This window comes from Mytilus edulis, chromosome 3, assembly GCF_963676685.1.
Source record: "Mytilus edulis chromosome 3, xbMytEdul2.2, whole genome shotgun sequence".
Lineage (NCBI taxonomy): Eukaryota > Metazoa > Mollusca > Bivalvia > Mytilida > Mytilidae > Mytilus > Mytilus edulis.
Window position 1 is genome coordinate 74,634,688 of NC_092346.1, and position 23,907 is coordinate 74,658,594.

At 32.8% G+C, this 23,907-nt stretch overlaps 1 protein-coding gene across 9 annotated transcripts in view; it reads left to right on the forward strand.

Moving 5' to 3' along the window:
* Positions 1–11,695, forward strand: part of LOC139517433 (uncharacterized) — a 52,680-nt gene extending 40,985 nt beyond the window's left edge. For 5 of the 9 annotated variants that reach the window (XM_071308447.1, XM_071308449.1, XM_071308452.1 and 2 more), the window contains 4 exons: positions 8,694–8,808; positions 9,090–9,186; positions 9,484–9,595; positions 10,266–11,521. In XM_071308447.1, the coding sequence (XP_071164548.1) occupies positions 8,694–8,808; positions 9,090–9,186; positions 9,484–9,595; positions 10,266–10,426 (485 nt within the window). In that variant the 3' untranslated portion in view covers positions 10,427–11,521. Of the gene's footprint in view, positions 1–8,693; positions 8,809–9,089; positions 9,187–9,483; positions 9,596–10,265 lie in introns of all 9 variants that reach the window. The other 4 variants (XM_071308453.1, XM_071308448.1, XM_071308450.1 and 1 more) reach the window with 1 other exon arrangement.
* The last annotated feature ends 12,212 nt before the right edge of the window (positions 11,696–23,907 follow it).

Consider the following 23,907-nt stretch of genomic DNA (forward strand, 5'->3'; position numbering starts at 1 on the left):
TCCTTAAAGATAGATCTCCTAAGATCACCGAGAAACCAATCTGTTGAACCGTGTTCACGAGTCAGGTTTTTGCGTATTTCACTGGGCATTTTGTTGAGTATGACTGGTACTAATAACGAGCCGTATGAGTCTTGAGCCTGTCCGAGAGATTCAAGGCCACGTATGTATGTTTCTGTCCTGTCGTAGTAGCTTCTAAGGTGCGTAAGCGTATTCTTTGGTGCGGGTATGTCTAGTAATGCTTGCATGTACGACTGAATTATCTTATGCTTTTGTCCGAATCTTTCATGTATGAGTTCAATAGCTTTGTTGTAGTTTGTGTGCGTAAGAGCAAATCCGGCAATGGTGTATGACGCTTCTCCTTCTAGTAAAGATTTTAGGTAGTTGAACTTTTGAACGTCGGTTAGAGTGTTGTTGTTGTGAATTGCGGAATCAAAAGAATCCCAAAAGGATTGCCATTCAAGTACGTTTCCGTCAAATGTAGGTAAATTCAATTTCGGTAGTTTATGAAAGTTGCTGCTATTGACGCTTGAATTTGAACGTAAAGACGTGAAATTGAGGTCAGTATTTTGTGAGTCATCTCTTATGCTATATACAGGACCAACATTTTGAATGGGTTGCAGTATCTCATTGTGTGGCGAAAAACTTCTAGCGGCTGCATTTAAATTTGATGTTTGAGCTTGAATAAATTTACGAATTTTGCGTATTTTCGTCTCTAAATTAAATTTATACTCATCTGTGTCAAGTATCTCTTGCTCTATATCCTCCTCTTGTACACTATCCAAAATGTTCTTATCCAAATCCTTTAGAATATCTTGCTTTTCCTTCAATGTATCCAAAATTGTTTCTAACTCGTCCTCTTCCGGTTTATCTTCTGTTTCACTTCTCTCCTCAAATCTTCTTAAAATCCTAGAAACTGCGCTTCTGTGTCCCGCTCGAATAGATTTAAGCTTTGTAGTCATCTTCATCTGGTCACGGTACCAATATCGTAAAGTGGTTTTACTAAAAACTGCATGTAATAACAAAGACGTCTAAACTGTATGAATTTATATTGAAGACTAAAGATACAATATTAACGTCATAAGAACACGACGTCCGATCTACAATGATGGCGCGTTACGTTAACGTTCTTCTGTGCGTAATTTCTAACAAGGACCAACAACAGTATGCAAAACACAGTATACTCAACAAACATAAAGTGACAATAGGACCAACAACAGTATGCAAAACACAGTATACTCAACAAACATAAAGTGTCAATAGGACCAACAACAGTGTGCAAAACACAGTATACTCAACAAACATAAAGTGACAATAGGACCAACAACAGTGTGCAAAACACAGCATACTCAACAAACATAAAGTGACAATAGGACCAACAACAGTGTGCAAAACACAGTATACTCAACAAACATAAAGTGACAATAGGACCAACAACAGTATGCAAAACACAGTATACTCAACAAACATAAAGTGTCAATAGGACCAACAACAGTGTGCAAAACACAGTATACTCAACAAACATAAAGTGACAATAGGACCAACAACAGTGTGCAAAACACAGTATACTCAACAAACATAAAGTGACAATAGGACCAACAACAGTGTGCAAAACACAGTATACTCAACAAACATAAAGTGACAATAGGACCAACAACAGTGTGCAAAACACAGTATACTCAACAAACATAAAGTGACAATAGGACCAACAACAGTGTGCAAAACACAGTATACTCAACAAACATAAAGTGACAATAGGACCAACAACAGTATGCAAAACACAGTATACTCAACAAACATAAAGTAACAATAGGACCAACAACAGTATGCAAAACACAGTATACTCAACAAACATAAAGTGACAATAGGACCAACAACAGTGTGCAAAACACAGTATACTCAACAAACATAAAGTGACAATAGGACCAACAACAGTGTGCAAAACACAGTATACTCAACAAACATAAAGTGACAATAGGACCAACAACAGTGTGCAAAACACAGTATACTCAACAAACATAAACTGACAATAGGACCAACAACAGTGTGCAAAACACAGTATACTCAACAAACATAAAGTGACAATAGGACCAACAACAGTATGCAAAACACAGTATACTCAACAAACATAAAGTGACAATAGGACCAAGAACAGTGTGCAAAACACAGCATACTCAACAAACATAAAGTGACAATAGGACCAACAACAGCATGCAAAACACAGCATACTCAACAAACATAAAGTAACAATAGGTCCAACAACAGCATGCAAAACACAGCATACTCAACAAACATAAAGTGTCAATAGGACCAACAACAGTGTGCAAAACACAGTATACTCAACAAACATAAAGTGACAATAGGACCAACAACAGTGTTCAAAACACAGTATACTCAACAAACATAAAGTGACAATAGGACCAACAACAGTATGCAAAACACAGCATACTCAACAAACATAAAGTGTCAATAGGACCAACAACAGTGTGCAAAACACAGTATACTCAACAAACATAAAGTGACAATAGGACCAACAACAGTATGCAAAACACAGTATACTCAACAAACATAAAGTGACATTAGGACCAACAACAGTATGCAAAACACAGTATATTCAACAAACATAAAGTGACAATAGGACCAACAACAGTATGCAAAACACAGTATACTCAACAAACATAAAGTGACAATAGGACCAACAACAGTATGCAAAACACAGTATACTCAACAAACATAAAGTGACAATAGGACCAACAACAGTGTGCAAAACACAGCATACTCAACAAACATAAAGTGACAATAGGACCAACAACAGTGTGCAAAACACAGTATACTCAACAAACATAAAGTGACAATAGGACCAACAACAGTGTTCAAAACACAGTATACTCAACAAACATAAAGTGACAATAGGACAACAACAGTGTGCAAAACACAGTATACTCAACACACATAAAGTGATAATTAGACCAACAACAGTGTGCAAAACACAGTATACTCAACAAACATAAAGTGACAATAGGACCAACAACAGTATGCAAAACACAGTATACTCAACAAACATAAAGTGTCAATAGGACCAACAACAGTGTGCAAAACACAGTATACTCAACAAACATAAAGTGACAATAGGACCAACAACAGTATGCAAAACACAGTATACTCAACAAACATAAAGTGACATTAGGACCAACAACAGTATGCAAAACACAGTATATTCAACAAACATAAAGTGACAATAGGACCAACAACAGTATGCAAAACACAGTATACTCAACAAACATAAAGTGACAATAGGACCAACAACAGTATGCAAAACACAGTATACTCAACAAACATAAAGTGACAATAGGACCAACAACAGTGTGCAAAACACAGCATACTCAACAAACATAAAGTGACAATAGGACCAACAACAGTGTGCAAAGCACAGTATACTCAACAAACATAAAGTGACAATAGGACCAACAACAGTGTGCAAAACACAGCATACTCAACAAACATAAAGTGACAATAGGACCAACAACAGTGTGCAAAACACAGTATACTCAACAAACATAAAGTGACAATAGGACCAACAACAGTGTTCAAAACACAGTATACTCAACAAACAAAAAGTGACAATAGGACAACAACAGTGTGCAAAACACAGTATACTCAACACACATAAAGTGATAATTAGACCAACAACAGTGTGCAAAACACAGTATACTCAACAAACATAAAGTGACAATAGGACCAACAACAGTATGCAAAACACAGCATACTCAACAAACATAAAGTGACAACAGGACCAACAACAGTATGCAAAACACAGCATACTCAACAAACATAAAGTGACAATAGGACCAACAACAGTGTGCAAAACACAGTATACTCAACAAACATAAAGTGACAATAGGACCAACACCAGTGTGCAAAACACAGCATACTCAACAAACATAAAGTGACAATAAGACCAACAACAGTGTGCAAAACACTGCATACTCAACAAACATAAAGTGACAATTAAACCAACAACAGTGTGCAAAACACAGTATACTCAACAAATTATAAAGTGACAATAGGACCAACAACAGTGTGCAAAACCCAGTATACTCAACAAACATAAAGTGACAATAGGACCAACAACAGTGTGCAAAACACAGCATACTCAACAAACATAAAGTGACAATAGGACCAACAACAGTGTGCAAAACACAGTATACTCAACAAACATAAAGTGACAATAGGACAACAACAGTGTGCAAAACACAGTATACTCAACACACATAAAGTGATAATTAGACCAACAACAGTGTGCAAAACACAGTATACTCAACAAACATAAAGTGACAATAGGACCAACAACAGTATGCAAAACACAGTATACTCAACAAACATAAAGTGTCAATAGGACCAACAACAGTGTGCAAAACACAGTATACTCAACAAACATAAAGTGACAATAGGACCAACAACAGTATGCAAAACACAGTATACTCAACAAACATAAAGTGACATTAGGACCAACAACAGTATGCAAAACACAGCATACTCAACAAACATAAAGTGACAATAGGACCAACAACAGTGTGCAAAACACAGTATACTCAACAAACATAAAGTGACAATAGGACAACAACAGTGTGCAAAACACAGTATACTCAACACACATAAAGTGATAATTAGACCAACAACAGTGTGCAAAACACAGTATACTCAACAAACATAAAGTGACAATAGGACCAACAACAGTATGCAAAACACAGTATACTCAACAAACATAAAGTGTCAATAGGACCAACAACAGTGTGCAAAACACAGTATACTCAACAAACATAAAGTGACAATAGGACCAACAACAGTATGCAAAACACAGTATACTCAACAAACATAAAGTGACATTAGGACCAACAACAGTATGCAAAACACAGTATATTCAACAAACATAAAGTGACAATAGGACCAACAACAGTATGCAAAACACAGTATACTCAACAAACATAAAGTGACAATAGGACCAACAACAGTATGCAAAACACAGTATACTCAACAAACATAAAGTGACAATAGGACCAACAACAGTGTGCAAAACACAGCATACTCAACAAACATAAAGTGACAATAGGACCAACAACAGTGTGCAAAGCACAGTATACTCAACAAACATAAAGTGACAATAGGACCAACAACAGTGTGCAAAACACAGCATACTCAACAAACATAAAGTGACAATAGGACCAACAACAGTGTGCAAAACACAGTATACTCAACAAACATAAAGTGACAATAGGACCAACAACAGTGTTCAAAACACAGTATACTCAACAAACAAAAAGTGACAATAGGACAACAACAGTGTGCAAAACACAGTATACTCAACACACATAAAGTGATAATTAGACCAACAACAGTGTGCAAAACACAGTATACTCAACAAACATAAAGTGACAATAGGACCAACAACAGTATGCAAAACACAGCATACTCAACAAACATAAAGTGACAACAGGACCAACAACAGTATGCAAAACACAGCATACTCAACAAACATAAAGTGACAATAGGACCAACAACAGTGTGCAAAACACAGTATACTCAACAAACATAAAGTGACAATAGGACCAACACCAGTGTGCAAAACACAGCATACTCAACAAACATAAAGTGACAATAAGACCAACAACAGTGTGCAAAACACTGCATACTCAACAAACATAAAGTGACAATTAAACCAACAACAGTGTGCAAAACACAGTATACTCAACAAATTATAAAGTGACAATAGGACCAACAACAGTGTGCAAAACCCAGTATACTCAACAAACATAAAGTGACAATAGGACCAACAACAGTGTGCAAAACACAGCATACTCAACAAACATAAAGTGACAATAGGACCAACACCAGTGTGCAAAACACAGTATACGCAACAAACATAAAGTGACAACAGGACAAACAACAGTGTGCAAAACACAGCATACTCAACAAACATAAAGTGACAATAGGACCAACAACAGTATGCAAAACACAGTATACTCAACAAACATCAAGTGACAATAGGACCAACACCAGTGTGCAAAACACAGTATACTCAACATACATAAAGTGACAATAGGACCAACAACAGTGTGCAAAACACAGTATACTCAACAAACATAAAGTGACAATAGGACCAACAACAGTATGCAAAACACAGTATACTCAACAAACCTAAAGTGACAATAGGACCAACAACAGTGTGCAAAACACAGTATACTCAACAAACATAAAGTGACAATAGGACCAACAACAGTATGCAAAACACAGTATACTCAACAAACATAAAGTGACAATAGGACCAACAACAGTATACAAAACACAGTATACTCAACAAACATAAAGTAACAATAGGACCAACAACAGTATGCAAAACACAGTATACTCAACAAACATAAAGTGACAATAGGACCAACAACAGTATGCAAAACACAGTATACTCAACAAACATAAAGTGTCAATAGGACCAACAACAGTGTGCAAAACACAGTATACTCAACAAACATAAAGTGACAATAGGACCAACAACAGTGTGCAAAACACAGCATACTCAACAAACATAAAGTGACAAAAGGACCAACAACAGTGTGCAAAACACAGCATACTCAACAAACATAAAGTGACAATAGGACCAACAACAGTATGCAAAACACAGTATACTCAACAAACATAAAGTGTCAATAGGACCAACAACAGTGTGCAAAACACAGTATACTCAACAAACATAAAGTGACAATAGGACCAACAACAGTGTGCAAAACACAGCATACTCAACAAACATAAAGTGACAATAGGACCAACAACAGTGTGCAAAACACAGTATACTCAACAAACATAAAGTGACAATAGGACCAACAACAGTATGCAAAACACAGTATACTCAACAAACATAAAGTGTCAATAGGACCAACAACAGTGTGCAAAACACAGTATACTCAACAAACATAAAGTGACAATAGGACCAACAACAGTATGCAAAACACAGTATACTCAACAAACATAAAGTGACAATAGGACCAACAACAGTGTGCAAAACACAGCATACTCAACAAACATAAAGTAACAATAGGACCAACAACAGTATGCAAAACACAGTATACTCAACAAACATAAAGTGACAATAGGAACATCAACAGTATGCAAAACACAGCATACTCAACAAACATCAATATTACACCAAAAACAGGGTGATCTCAGGTTATATCAATATGTAGCAGTTCTTGCTCCACATGTTGCACCCATTGAGTTGCTCATGTAATTACAAACTATGATAAGTTTTAGTGATGTCACATTGAAGGAAAAGATAATGAGATTATGGTTACAACAATTGGAACCTACCCTTATACAAACAAAATAAAATTCCAAGCAAAGTTTGAATATTTTAACATTTAGTGTATAATTAATAATAAATACTGTGGATTCATTTATTTTCATTATGTTTAAGGGAAAACTTGTATGTTTTCGAGGATATTTAATTTCCTGTTTTGTTGAGGTCTGCATACAAGCCCATAGAAAATTTGTCATTTGTTGAACATTTAATTTCTGCTTAACCTGTACCAATGAAATCCGTGTAACAATGAATAATAATGAATGCACAGTATTTGTACCAATATTATAAGTACAATTAAGATAGACTAGTCGTATCAGGCACCCATAATGTGTCTGTCTTTGTATCAGTTCAAATGGTCAATTATACCTTGATTCAAGGTAGAATTGACCTTGATGTTTTAGCTTGCTCTGCTGTTAGGTGGCTACCCATGTCTGAATGAAATGGTGACTGTACTAATCTGTCTATAATGATTAATTTTGCTTAAAAGGTTCAATTAGGAGGGTTAAATTCAGAGCTTTACATTATAAGAAATTGAATGATGAATCAGAACATGAGGGTAACTATATATAGTGTCTTGTGAGTAGTTGCATGTGACTCTAGCCAGCACTGCTTGTCTACACTGCAAAAAGGGTAACTGACAGCTTTCAAAGTACACACAGTTTACACAAAACACCCCAAAGAGAGATAATTTTTGTTTGTTGGTAATTTGAAAATATATATTATTTGTCTCTGAAAAAAGCAGTGAGAAAAATACACAAAGGATATTGACAGTGTTTTTAAAATGAACCATAGTACACAGTTTACTTATTATTTCACACATGTTTAACTTTGAATGAATGAGACCAGTTTTTAAAGAAATGAAAATTCTTGTTAATTAAGAATTTTTATACAAAAATAATTAAGATAAAAGTAGATTCAACACCTTCATTGAGTGTAAAATAATGCTTCTCTTTTCAAGACAGTTACCTTTGTTAATTGAATTATAGAGAGTATAAAAATATTATTTAGCTTTACGACTAGTGGTAGAATCTGTTTCTATAATGAGATTAAGACAAATGTGTATACATAAATATGCAAATTGTATCTGTATTTTCTCTATATTGTGTAACTGGCATGGCCTAATGTTTTTATGATATCACAAAAGCACAGTTAGAGGAAGACTAACTGTAATCAAGCATACCACACATTGATTATGGAAAAAATATCAACAGTACAGGGAAAGTATAAATTTGATCTGAATAAAAACAAAATATACATTTGAAAAATTGCTGTCAATAAATTTGAAAAAAATTTGGCATATACACAACAATATTTAGTCTTGATTATGACTTGCTTTTTACTTTAGAGAGTAGTAGTCTTGTAGACCATGATAAAATGTACAGTATTAGTGGTGAAGTTCTGGAAGTCAGAGGTCTACCCAAATCTGTTAGTAATTTCTACTGTAAAGTTAGGCTTCAAAAGTAAGTATTATAAGTACAAAACCATATTTTACCAGTATCTTTGTCTGTATAGATTAATTTTGTTTTGTCAAGTTGTCTATAGCAAGGATTGGCAGTAGAAAATTGATTTCTTGTTTTACCACATCAGAAACCTCTGTTGTTCAGAAGAAAAGTACAGAAATTTATTGATCCAGAAATAGATCATGTGAAATACAGTTTTACTTCCTTGACCAAAGTCAACAGAAATAAATGATATGTTTATTAAAATAGAAAATACATGCTGTTTTATTATTACCTTGCAGTCCACATACAAAGTTTAAATTTGGTTCCAACAGTAGAGTGATAGGAAAATCAAATTTAGTCAAAGCTGACAAACCTGAAATTAATGCTATATTTGAGGTAAGATATAAATCAATTTAAATCCTAAATAATTTGTTAAATAACTGTAACCATTGTTCTTTGTCTGTTTTCTGTCTCCCTAATGAAAGATTTCAGTGAAAAGAGTTTATTATTATAAGAAAAAGTTGATGTAAGACTGCAATAACTGTTAGAGGTTCAAAAAGTCTACCATACACATTTTTAAATTCCTCACAAAGTTAAGTAGTCAGATATTGTTCTGTTTGAATAAACATTTCTAAATAGTGAATGATGAAATGAAGACACAAGATATTTGTATTGTTTGATTTTTATTTACAGGTCGATAGAGGAGCTGGTACCAGTGTAGATGCTTTAGTTATATTTGATATAAAAGATGGCAAGAAGCAGCATGTGTCACAACATTCCTTTACGATTGGTCTGCTGTTCATGGGTAGGTTACAAATGAATAAAAACTGTCATATTCCTGACTTGGTACAGGCATATTCTTTTATGTAGAAAATGGAAGAATAAACCTGGTTTTAAAGCTAGCTAAACCTCTCACTTGTATGATAGTCACATCAAATTCCATTATATTGACAACGATGTGTGAACAAAACAAACAAACATAATAGGTAAAAATGTCACATTGAGTGGAACCTGAAATGTAAGGTATGCATCTGTTTTACCATTTGTTTATATTATTGCCATGATGGTTATTTGTCCCTCTGCCACTTCAGCCTTGAAATGTTTTGCACAGTTAACATGTTTGAATCTTGCCATTTTAAATTTTTAACATTTGCATTTCACTATCAAATTTACATTCAATCAAGACATATTTGTGTCAACAGTTTAGTTTATCTGTTTAAAAACCGGGAAAAGGCAAGTTTCTTTTTTATCATTATCATTTTACTTTTATCATAATAATACCTATGCCATATGGTATTGTGTGGGCATTTTACAGTTCTTTGTAGTTCTTTCTTCTCTGTGTCAAAAATATACACCTTAAAAAGTGTCCTACACATGTATAAATATTTGACACATTTAGGCAACAGCATTCTAAGTTTGCATTTACATGGTTAACTGATTTATATCATATTTTTAACTACTATTCTGTTAAATAGATTACCAGGAAGGAGGGATTAGCAAATGGTTATCATTGGGTCGTACAGGAGTAGAAGTATTGGTGAACCTAAAGAAAGGAAATCCAAACCCAAGGTTGATGAGAAAACATAATAGGCATAGTATGAGGATGCCAGGAGAGAGAAAATATCAGCAAAATTAAGATGATTACAGAAAACCTTTGAGCTACTGAGACATTGTTTATTAGGAGCATTAGATTCTGTCTATCTGTTAATTTATTGTTTGATAATACACTTGTTTGCATATTTAAAAGTTATTTACCAATATGTTTGATACAGTAGGATTTAGTTTGGAAAGAGGTAGATGTATAACAGTGAAATTGTATTGAAAAATAGAAGTTTTTGTTGACATAAATGGGAGACAACTGTGCATGTTTATTTCCATGGTTATGATTAACATTACTTTATGTATACTATCTTTTCATCCATAGAGGGGGAATCAAAAGACCACAAACAATTTAGGATAAAAAGCTTATCAATTTAAGCATCTGGCAGGCCCAGGGCCCAAAGTAGAAAAGTTGGGAGTGGAACCAGTAAAAAGTCTAGATAAACCATAAATATAGCTCTATTATTTGTAATAAAAAGTTTTAACGTTATTGACCAAAGAAACCAAATCATTTGTTTAGGATAAAAATAGTTGACCAATTTGTTGTAGACCAAGTTTTTAGAAGTTTTTGCCTAAAGCTATGGCCCTTTTGGTTATATTACTTTACATATTTACCCATTATTGCTTGTATCAGCTTTTGCATGGTTCTGGGCATTTTTAAAGGATTTAAATCCTTCATCCTTTGTTCTGGGCATTTTGAAGAAATATTTATTTGCACTACAGCACTTTGCATTTTAAATTGGTATGAATCCTTAGCTTTGAGCTTTTCTGATTTAGTTGAATCCTGAAGTACTCCAGGAACATGTTCAAAACAGTGTTTTTACTTTGAAATTATTTCTGCCAAAAAAACAAATGTTTCCTTAACAGAACAATCTTGTTACATATTCTTTAATGTTTACTTACCAGTTACTATCTATAGGTTTATATCATCAATAAGAAAACAGAACCAAAGAATGATGGTTTTTTTCTAAATTAAGCTTAAGTTGTATGGAGTTTTGTATTCATTTCTAGAACAGATTATTTTCAGGTAACAATGTGCAATATTGCTATTTTGTCACATATAGCTATATAAAACTTACTCAGGGCATTTAAAAAAAAGTTACAGAATACTGTAAGTAAAGAAATAAGAAAATTTATCAAAATTATAAAAAAAAAATGACCACAAGTCAAGAATGTGAAATGTCCATATGTTAATGTTGTAAAATAGGATAATGAAGGCAAATTGTAGTTACTTTTGCACAAGAATCTACACTGTTAACTATTGATGAAATTATATTATATGTATATGTTAAATTGTTAAAAGAAATTTATGAAAAAATATTTATAAAATTGAGAAAGGAAATGGTGAATATGTCAAAGCGACAACCACCCGACCATAGAGCAAACAACAGCCGAAGGCAACCAATGGGTCTTCAATGTAGCGAGAATTCCCGCACCCGTAGGTGTCCTTCAGCTGGCCCCTAAAATATGCATAATAGTACAGTGATAATGGACGTCATACTAAACTCCGAATTATACACAATAATACACACCTGTATGTGATATTTCTTGTGCTCAATTGTTAATTAGTGGAACTGCTGAGTATAAGTTGAAGATGATTTGAAATTAAGTACAGGGGCATGCTGCATTGTTGGTTTGATTAAATGAAATGCAAATTACTATGTAAATTAAAAAAAAAAATGGTTCATGTTTGTAAGATGTATGGAAGACAATGAATAAAAAACCTTAATATTAATCAATAAGACCTGTCATTAAAGATGTTGATGCCCAGTGATAACATACCATCCACCTGTTTATTTTTATTTTTATATATGTGTCATATACATTGTATTAGTCTTAATCTGTTAAAAAGTTTCAGAAAACGAGTCTTGTGAATTACTATTACTAGAATTCAGTGGTAATTGTGCAACTACATGTAACATTATATACTTTTATATTGTATCCAATCTTTCATTAAATAATGTTAACCATATTTGAACAAAGGTGGATTGTGTTGATTCAGGTATATTAGCCAATTATCATCACCTGACCTCATTTACATGCCTCAGAAGTCTTGTTAAGTTTCGTTATAGCTTTTGGAATGAGGTTTGTTCCTCAGTACGGTAACACCTAGTACATGGTTAACAGGATTTGGTATGAGGATTGGTTGTAAGGAGTATATACACCTTATCACTATTTGTCTGCCATTACTGGATATCACACAGGTTCCCGTAAAATTTTGACGTCATAAAACAAAATATCGGACGCCACAATGGAAAAGTGATTGTGTATAACGTCAAAAGTTCAAGCTGCCAGGTCAGCCGGGATTAGCGATAAGGTGTATTGGGCCTTTTTGTCCTCATTTTACACTCCTCTTGTTAGGTTTAAGTGTTCAAATAGAGTTTGTCAGAATTTATCATGATAGGTTGGCAATGCTTTGTTTGTGAATTCGTTTTAAGAAGCATGTTTAACTGAGTACTTAAGTGTTTTTATGATTTTTGCTGAAAGAAACATTAGATGTTAACCAATGAGGATTTATAAGAATTGCTATTTTTTTCTTAAAGCAGATAAAACTGTTTTAGCAATGATTTGGATAAATAAATGAATGGCACATTTCTGAAGTAAAACAAAAATTCTATAGACTTTACATAATAGAACAAAATTATGTGTAGATATCAACAATACAAGTGCCGTGTGTTACTTTGAACATGCATATGTGCTAGTTTATCCATCACATTTAAAAGATTGCATTACAAAAGTGTTGCATAATTGATCGAAAATACCGGTATATTAGAATGCTCTCTATGTTTTGTTCTTTAAATGATAGGCAGCAATTACAGATATGCTTGACAATAGTTAGTGAAACTTGTTCTAAACAAAATCTATTAATAATAAACCTTAGTAAAAATTATATATCTCCCTCGTATAGAACAGCTAATAAGTAGTTTAATTCATCATATGTTATTTTAACTTAATTATGTAGTAACGATTTAGCTTGGATGTAAAATTGGTTCTAGAATGAATTTATAAATATGTTTTTGTATCTTTTTTATTTATCAACTGTTAAGTTTATTTTGCTATTTATTGTGTTTTATACAATATTAAGCCTCATATTTGCTTTGTTCTGTTTGTAAAAAGGTTAAGTTTTCATAGTTATGTCTGTTTCTCAGGTACTATTACCCAATATGGCCAATAGGTTAACTATATTTGGTGAATGAATGAGGCATTGTGTTCATGTCATCTAGTGGGTTCATCTGACCTTGGCTTCATATTTATGGACCCTAGGTAAATGTTTAATTTTCAGTCAGGTCTGTTTCTCAGATACTACAAGCAATAAGCTAACTTTAAATTCTCCCTCGCCCTGCTCGTCCGAATTTAAAGCATTTAATTTCTAATTCAATAGGCTATAAACAAGACAAACACAGATATAGGATTAGTTGCTCGCAGTAACATCTTATTTTCTCTTGCGATACAATATTTTATTTTACTGAATTGTACATATTTCTTCAATCGAAACATTATATAAACACATGACATAAAACATTGTTCCTCTTTCGCATCGTTTCTTTTCCCCTGGCTAATGCCTCCAACGCCTGTACGTACAATAAACATAGCAGCAACTGCACATATACCTATGTGACCAACTTCAATCCGACGTAACTGCGAGCACCTTCGATACTAATACATTTAAATCCCAAACTTTATATAGTACCTTTAAACCCCACCCATAAAAACCGCCAAAACTTTCCTCGTGCCTCCTGCACCTAACATCAAACTTATAAATAGTACATACTGTTACAAAACCAGTATCCGAACTAGTTATACTAGTTCCCATCTGTAAATATTAACTACAAATAGCAAACGGGAAAAACCCTATTTCAAACGAAATAAAATACATATATTTGGTGTATGTTATAAAAGTAAATGCAAGTGGGACACTTCAGTGTGGCCACTCTAGTTTTTTTAAAGCAACAGAAATTGTTTTTGAATTATTTAAACAAATTTTAGATTAAATTGAAAGTTAATTGTCAAACTGAGATGAAGTAAATATTTAGTAGTTCTCTTTTCACTAAAATTGGTACTATATGTGTATATCTTTCTTTTATAAATGGTAGTTCTGCTTTTTTATTTTGTTTGTGCCATAAGAAAACAATGTCTCACATATTATTATTATTTATATAGTATTATAACCTTTGCATGAATACATTATGTTATAAATCATTTTTGTTCATTATGTTATAAATCATTTTTGTCCTTAGTAAATTTGCTTACAGTCATTCATATTCCAATCATTAATGAATCTAATTTAACTTTACTGTAAGAATTCTCAAATGAGACTTTTTACATGTCCTTTTTACTGAAACAAGTTCAATTTACAGGATTCTTATATTTTACCTCGGTAGATCTGTAATGAGAGAAACAGTGAGGTTTGTGTATTAAAGCAGGAGAAATATTTCCTAAATTTTCTATATAATACATTTTTATTTTAAGAGGTGATCTTAAACACAATGGTGATAATTCACTATAATGTAATTTTGCTCCCATATCCCATCTTTGACACAAATTCTTTGCACATTTATTTATTTTTGTCCTGCCTATGATGAATGTTTCAGATTGTTAGACATTGTTATTCTAATTCAGTGACAGCTTTAATTTACTGTATTAAAGCAGGTTGAAACAGTATTCAGGCTATGAATGACTTATGGTCTGAAGTTTCTGTTCTACATGTGACAGTTGACCTTGACCTCATTTTCATGATTCAATGCTTGCTTAAAAATTGTTACAGTTTTTTAGGCTATTTTCACAGTTACTATGCGTGATAGAATAAACTATTTAAAATTTTCAAGATTTTGTAAGTTGCACATCTGCAGCAGTCACTTAACATTGACCTCACTTCATGTTTCAGTTATCAAAATAAAGTGTTTTACTTTTGAGTTATAGGTGAACTATATTAAGTTTGTGGTATAAGATGTCCATCTGACAGAAGACCTGTTTTCTCTGGTTTGTGATCAATGTGTAGGTTACTAAGCTTTGATGAAGTTTTAGTTACTATGAAGTCTACATTTGATCAATATATATTGATATCTTATTGAGGCTTAACCTTATTTATATTGCTCCATGACCAATGCTTTTTATGCCCCACCTACCATAGTAGAGGGGCATTATGTTTTCTGGACTGTGCGTCCGTTTATCTGTCCAGCTTCAGGTTAAAGTTTTTGGTCAAGGTAGTTTTTGATGAAGTTGAAGTTCAATCAACTTGAAACTTAGTACACATGTTCCTTATGAAATGATCGTTCTGATTTTAATGCCAAATTAGAGTTTTTATCCCAATTTCAAGGTCCACTGAACATAAAATGCGAGTGGGGCATCCGTGTACTGGGAACATTCTTGTTTTTCCAGCTTTAGTAGGTATGATTCTTAGTTATTATGAGTAGTCTTCATTGTAAGGTGTTCATGTCCATCTAACAGACATCATCAATGCTAATGTAAGTGTTTGTCCTTTGGATGGTTTCTCATATAATATGCATTAAAGGAAAGGATATTTGGTCTGTAAACATTTTGTATGATCTATCGGTATTATGTCTGTAAAAGGACATGCTCATTGATTAATGTCAATTTCTTTTTTCATTCATGTAATGACATTGATAGTTTATTATTTATTCAAATGCATTATTTGTAGGAATTTTCAATTTTGTTTAATTGAATAATTGATTTATTTTCTATACATGCATACATTAGTGAAAAGGTTGCTTTAAACAAACATTTAAACTAGCTTTGAGTATATTAAATCAACTGACACATATTTACACATATCATTTTTTTTTTTTAAGTTTTTAGTTAAAAGGTGGAAGTCATATAAATTCCTAGGATTTTTTCCTGGTGTTGTAAAGAAATATTCAACTAAAGATCGTCTTTAATAGACAACTGATGTCTGAAGCAATATTTGTACATTTACAAATTTTTTTCTATATTGTTACTTTTTATATATTTACATTGTGATATTGTTTTAACCTTTCCATTTTGTGGTTGTGCCTTTTCATACATAAATTTATATAAAAGTGATACCCATTTCATATTAGAATTATATATATTTATCAAAATAGTTTTTCTTCTTATAGCCTAAATAATTTATGCAAGCTATTAATTGGCATCTATTCACATTTGCAAACAAAAATGTATCTTGTCCTCAAACCAGTAGGCTTTTTAAACCAAAGTTTTGCCAAAACAACTTTAGAATAAGTTTTCTGCTTTTTTAGCTCACCTGGCCCAAAGGGCCAAGTGAGCTTTTCTCATCACTTGGCGTCCGTCGTCGTCATCATCGTCGTCGTCCGTCGTTAGCTTTTACAAAAATCTTCTCCTCTGAAACTACTTGGCCAATTTTTACCAAACTTGGCCACAATCATCATTGGGGTATCTACCTCTGAATTGGTAATTTTAAGGAAATTTTGCTGTTTTTGGTTATTATTTTGAATATTATCATAGATAGAGATAAAATGTAAACAGCAAAAATGTTCACTAAAGTAAGATCTACAAATAAGTCAACAGGACAAAAATGGTCTGTTGACCCCTTTAGGAGTTATTGCCCTTTATAGTCAATTTTTAACCATTTTTCGTAAATCTTAGCCATCTTTTACAAAAATCTTCTCCTCTGAAACTACTGGGCCAAATTAAACCAAACTTGACCACAATCATCATTGGGGTATCTAGTTTAAAAATTGTGTCCCGTGACCTGGCCAACCAACCGAGATGGCCACCATGGCTAAAAATAGAACATAGGGGTGAAATGTAGATTTTGGCTTATAACTCTGAAACGGCAGCCTTTAGAGCAAATCTGAAAGGGGTAAAATTGTTTATCAGGTCAAGATCTATCTTCCCTGAAATTTTCAGATGAATCTGACAACCTGTTGTTGGGTTGCTGCCCCTGAATTGGTAATTATAAGGAAATTTTACTGTTTTTGGTTATTATCTTGAATATTATATTATAGATAGAGATAAACTGTAAACATCAATAATGTTAAGCAAAGTAAGATTTACAAATAAGTCAACATGACGGAAATGGTCAATTGACCTCTAAGGAGTTATTGTCCTTTATAGTCAATTTTTAACAATTTTCATAAAATTTGTAAATTTTAACTAACATTTTCCACTGAAACTACTGGGCCAAGTTCATTATAGATAGAGATAATTGTAAGTAGCAAGAATGTTCAGAAAAGTAAGATGAACAAACACATCACCATCACCAAAACACAATTTTGTCATGAATCCATCTGCTTCCTTTGTTTAATATTCACATAGACCAAAGTGAGCGACACAGGCTCTTTAGAGCCTCTAGTTTTTCACATGAAGATGTCTTGCCATCTATTCATATATACCATTAACCCTTTTATCTACATTCAAAGATCTTTCAGTACTGTAAATTCAGAAATTTTTGCTTGCATTTATTATTGTGATTTCTGTCATTTTGGACTAAAATATTTCAAAATGGGAGTTTAAATTATTGCGTTTACAACTCGGTCGCATTTTCCCCAATAATAAAAACCTCTCAATAATTTCTGTATTTACAGTACCTGAAACTAAATGCAAGTCTGATAGCTTAAGAATACTTCATGATTTTTGTCGAGCGCCTGCGCCTGATCCGGTTGCAGCGGCTGTGTTAGCTAACTTCTTAAAAGCTTTATATTTTAGAAGGTGGAAGACCTGGATGCTTCATACTTTGTATATGGATGCCTCATGTTACGAAGTTTCCATCAGTCACATGTCCAATGTCCTTGACCTCATTTTCATGGTTCAGTGACTACTTGAAAAAAAGTTAAGATTTTTTGTAATGTTCAATTCTCACTTATTATAAGTAATAGGATAACTATATTTAGTATGTGCGTACCTTGCAAGGTCCTCATGCCCGTCAGACAGTTTTTACTTGACCTCGACCTCATTTCATGGATCAGTGAACAAGGTTAAGTTTTGGTGGTTAAGTCCATATCTCAGATACTATAAGCAATAGGTCTAGTATATTCGGTGTATGGAAGGACTGTAAGGTGTACATGTCCAACTGGTAGGTGTCATCTGACCTTGACCTCATTTTCAGGGTTCAGTGGTTATAGTTCAGTTTTTGTGTTTTGGTCCGTTTTTCTTATACTGTATGCAAAAGGTCTATATTTGATGTATGAAATGATTGTTAGGTGTACATGTCTAGCAGGCAGGTGTCATCTGACCTTGACCTCATTTTAATGGTTTATTGGTTATAGTAAAGTTTTTGTGTTTTGGTCTGTTTGTTTTATACTATATGCAATAGGTCTAGTACTATATTTGGTGTATGGAATGATTGTTAGGTGAAAATGTCTAGCTGGCAGGTGTCATCTGACCTTGACCTCATTTTAATGGTTTATTGGTTATAGTAAAGTTTTTGTGTTTTGGTCTGTTTGTTTTATACTATATGCAATAGGTCTAGTACTATATTTGGTGTATGGAATGATTGTTAGGTGTACATGTCTAGCTGGCAGGTGTCATCTAACCTTGACCTCATTTTCATGGTTCAGTGGTCAAAGTTAAGTTTTTGAGTTTTGGTCGTTTTTCTTATACTATATGCAATAGGTAAACTATAGTTGGTGTATGGAAGTACTTTATGATCTATATGTCAGTCGCACAGGTTTTATTTGACTTTGACCTCATTTTCAGGGTTAAGTTTTTGTGTTTTGGTCTGTTTTTTTAAAACTATAAGCAATAGGTCATATATTTGTTGTATGGAAGAATTGTTAGCTGTACATGCCTACCTGGCATGGTTCATCTGACCTTAACCTCATTTTCATGGTTCATTGGACAATGATTAGTTTTCTTGGTTAATGTTAAGTTTATGTGTTATGTGACAGTTGTAATAAAGCTTTATATTAAGGACTATCAATATAATATCAATGATAAGTAAAGAAGGCGAGACATTTCAGCGTGTGCACTCTTGTTATTCTATCTGCAGTTGAATCTGGAATGTTGATTCATAGAAATGGAAATTTCACAACAGAAAGAACTGAAATCATAACATCTTGTTACCCATAAATTACAGCAATAGTAAAATAAGCTTTAATTTTTCATGCAAATAATACAAAAGTGTTATTACAAGAAGAACCATCAGACAGTGGAACACAAAGAAGCACAAATCTTAAATCAAACCTTAAGCAAAAACAATGCATACCTCTTAAAAACAAACATGCTGAAAGTATTGCATGGCAATACATACTCCCCAACCGGTTAAAAATTCATCATACTGGAACAAAATGCTAACTTAATCTTTAACTTCTAATGGTGTAAAGTATATAACATATATTAATTCAATATCATCAAGCCCAACAAAAAAAGTGTGGAAATCTGATAAATTAAGTGAATTTTCAAAGTCCAAGGACCATCACTGCACAAAATCGTCAGATCAAAACAAAATTTGAAATTGATCTGTTTATACTTGTAATGATATAACTATTTACCAATTATGAAATCAGTATCTTCAAGCATGATGAAGAAAGTAGAAAACTGATTATTTGAATAAATTCTTTTAAGTCCAATGACCATAGCTCTGCACAACATCATCAGATCAAAACAATAAAACTCGAACTTGATCTGTCACTTGTCATGATAAAAACAATACACCAAATATCAAATCAATATCTTAAGCTAAAGATAGAGAAAAGAAAACAATTTCAAGATGTATGGATGAAATTACGGACATACAGATTGACAAGGGTAAATCTAAATGCCCCCTCTGTCTGCGACTAATAAACAAATATAATATTGTAGTATAATTAGTACTATAGTCACAGCCTCTGCTAAGGCAGGGGCATAAAAATAAGGTTACAATTGAAGTGCTACAGAATACCATAGAACTTCTGCATAACTAGTAGCACCTATTGTTTAAATAGGATACTCTACCAGGTGAAATAATATTGGAAGTTATCCTGCAGCAGGTGTTTGTAGTTTTGAAATTGGTGTGAAATATAAAGATGAAATATAATGCTCACTGTAGATTTAAAATTTTTGTTTTTTTTAATTATTGGATTATTGCCAACTGATCAACAAAATTTGAGATTCAATGCAGTAAAATTTGAAGTCTATTAATTTGCTTTACTACCACATTTCATAAATACATAATAATACAAACATCCCAAATAATTTCTGAATTTACCAAGGACAATAACTCCAATACATATATTTTGATATTCTTGTAAACTTTTCAAATATAAATGTGGTAAGAAATGTCAGTTTGAGAGCTCACTGACAAGACAGACACACAAATATATTTGACCAGATAGAAATTTTGTATGAGGATTACTTTATTTATTTCTGAAGAAATCGGAGTACCTCAACATCACAGTTGTCAATGGCTTGTTGTCGAGACAAGATCAATACCTGGTCTGGAGTTGGTTGCTGCATGTAATAGCATGAAGAAGGGTGTACTACAACTCAACATTATCAAGCTGTAGATGAAATATGTGTCTTTGGGACAGTAGGAATGAGGAGCAATTGCTAGACCTACTTTCATGTTGTGACCCAGGTGAAAAAGGTGGGCATTTTTTTCATCTAGTGAATTTCAGTTTCAATGAATAAACCAGTCATGTATGTAAATGAAATAAAGTATACAGGTATTCTATGCATTTAAGGGGATGATGATAATATAAAAAGTCACAAAACCAATTCTCTCTAATTTCAGAATGGATAGAAATCTAAAAAAAATTCTGTAGGAAACCTCTAAAACTTAAACCTTTACTAGCATGGGAGCCACTGGGAGGGACTTTATGCTATAGAAAGAGGGGCAAGGATGAAATTTGAAAAAAAATAGGCAGGACAGGAGTTTTGAGTAAAAAAAAAGGCAGGATGAGACACTTTCAAACAAAAAAGTCAGGACGACAATTTAGGTAAAATAAAGTCAGGATAAACTAAAAAAAAAAAGGCAGGACTGAACAGAGTGAAAAATAAAAAGGCAGGACAGAGATTACAGCTAAAAACCAGATGCTCCGCAGGGCGTAGCTTTATACGACCGCAGAGGTTGAACCCTGAACAGTTGGGGCAAGTATGGACACAACATTCAAGCTGGATTCAGCTCTAAATTTGGATTGTGATTAAATAGTTGACACAGCATAGGTTTCTGACACAGAATGAATGTGTTCTAATGAACTTAAAATTTTTGTTTTCTCTTAGAGCAATTCACTATGCTGTTGAATATTAATCCTCTCAAAAAAATGTTTGAAGAAATTTTCTTTTTTATTTATGAAATTTCAAATGAGAAAAATTGAACCCAATTTTTTTAATCACATCCCCCTTTCCCTTATTCCAAAACTAATCTCAATTAAAATTTCTAATGGAGTTTGCAACAATAACTACTCATTTAAATACATCATAAAATATTAAGATGTAAAAAAACTGCTTGTAAATATCACTGAATGGTAAAGATTATTTTAATTTATTACATTGGTTGCAATAAATTACATTGATTTCCCAGTTAAATAAAAACCGATAATTTCACATGTGAAATAAACGTGGTTATTTCACGCTCTGACGTCATACAACAGTAGGCGTTGTCAAGACGTCGATAACGTCGGATCAAAACAAATTGTAAATGCGTAGGAAAAACATATAGTCCCTTACATTTGCTACATTAATTTCATAAAAAAAAACCATTTGACAATGTAATAAAAAGTATAACTAATCGCCGTATTTGAATATCAAAAATAAGACAACTTGTGACCGAACGCCGCTATGGATTAAACTCGTGCTGCGCACTCGTTTAATCCATGCGTCGTTCGGTCACGCGTTGTCTTATTTTTTGATATTCAAATACGGCGATTAGTTATACTATAATTATCAGTTGGTAGTAAAAAGTGAATATACATTGTATATTGTATATAACAAAGATTTAAGTTGATTCTGGACAAAGAAAGATAACTCCAATTAAAAAAAAATCTTGCTATTGCACAATATTTTGCAATTAGATATTTCTTGCTTACTATTCTGGACAAAGAAAGATAACTCTAATTAAAAAAAAATTGCTATTTCACAATATTGTGCAATTAGATATTTCTTGCCATTGCGCAATACTGTGCAATTGAAAAGACTTGCTATTGCACAATACTTAATATAATAATTTTAGATCCTGATTTGGACCAACTTGAAAACTGGGCCCATAATAAACCAGATGCTCTGCAGGGCGTAGCTTTATACGACCGCAGAGGTTGAACCCTGAACGGTTGGGGCAAGTATGGACACAACATTCAAGCTGGATTCAGCTCTAAATTTGGATTGTGATTAAATAGTTGACACAGCATAGGTTTCTGACACAGAATGAATGTGTTCTAATGAACTTAAAATTTTTGTTTTCTCTTAGAGCAATTCACTATGCTGTTGAATATTAATCCTCTCAAAAAAATGTTTGAAGAAATTTTCTTTTTTATTTATGAAATTTCAAATGAGAAAAATTGAACCCAATTTTTTTAATCACATCCCCCTTTCCCTTATTCCAAAACTAATCTCAATTAAAATTTCTAATAGAGTTTGCAACAATAACTACTCATTTAAATACATCATAACATATTAAGATGTAAAAAAACTGCTTGTTATCACTGAATGGTAAAGATTATTTTAATTTATCAGTTGGTAGTAAAAAGTGAATATACATTGTATATTGTATATAACAAAGATTTAAGTTGATTCTGGACAAAGAAAGATAACTCCAATTAAAAAAAAATCTTGCTATTGCACAATATTTTGCAATTAGATATTTCTTGCTTACTATTCTGGACAAAGAAAGATAACTCTAATTAAAAAAAAATTTGCTATTTCACAATATTGTGCAATTAGATGATTCTTGCCATTGCGCAATACTGTGCAATTGAAAAGACTTGCTATTGCACAATACTTAATATAATAATTTTAGATCCTGATTTGGACCAACTTGAAAACTGGGCCCATAATAAAAAATCTAAGTACATTTTTGGATTCAGCATATCAAAGAACCCCAAGATTTCAATTTTTGTTAAAATCAGACTAAGTTTAATTTTGGACCCTTTGGACTTTAGTGTAGACCAATTTGAAAACAGGACCAAAAATGAAGAATCTACATACACAGTTAGATTTGGTATATCAAAGAACCCCATTTATTCAATTTTTGATGAAATCAAACAAAGTTTAATTTTGGACCCCGATTTGGACCAACTTGAAAACTGGGCCAATAATCAAGAATCTAAGTACATTTTTAGATTCAGCATATCAAAGAACCTAACTGATTCATTTTTTGTCAAAATCAAACTAAGTTTAATTTTGGACCCTTTGGACCTTAATGTAGACCAATTTGAAAACGGGACCAAAAGTTAAGAATCTACATACACAGTCATGACAGTTAGATTCGGCATATCAAAGAACCCCAATTATTCAATTTGGATGAAATCAAACAAAGTTTAATTTTGGACCCTTTTGGCCCCTTATTCTGTTGGGACCAAAACTCCCAAAATCAATACCAACCTTCCTTTTATGGTCATAAACCTTGTGTTTAAATTTCATAGATTT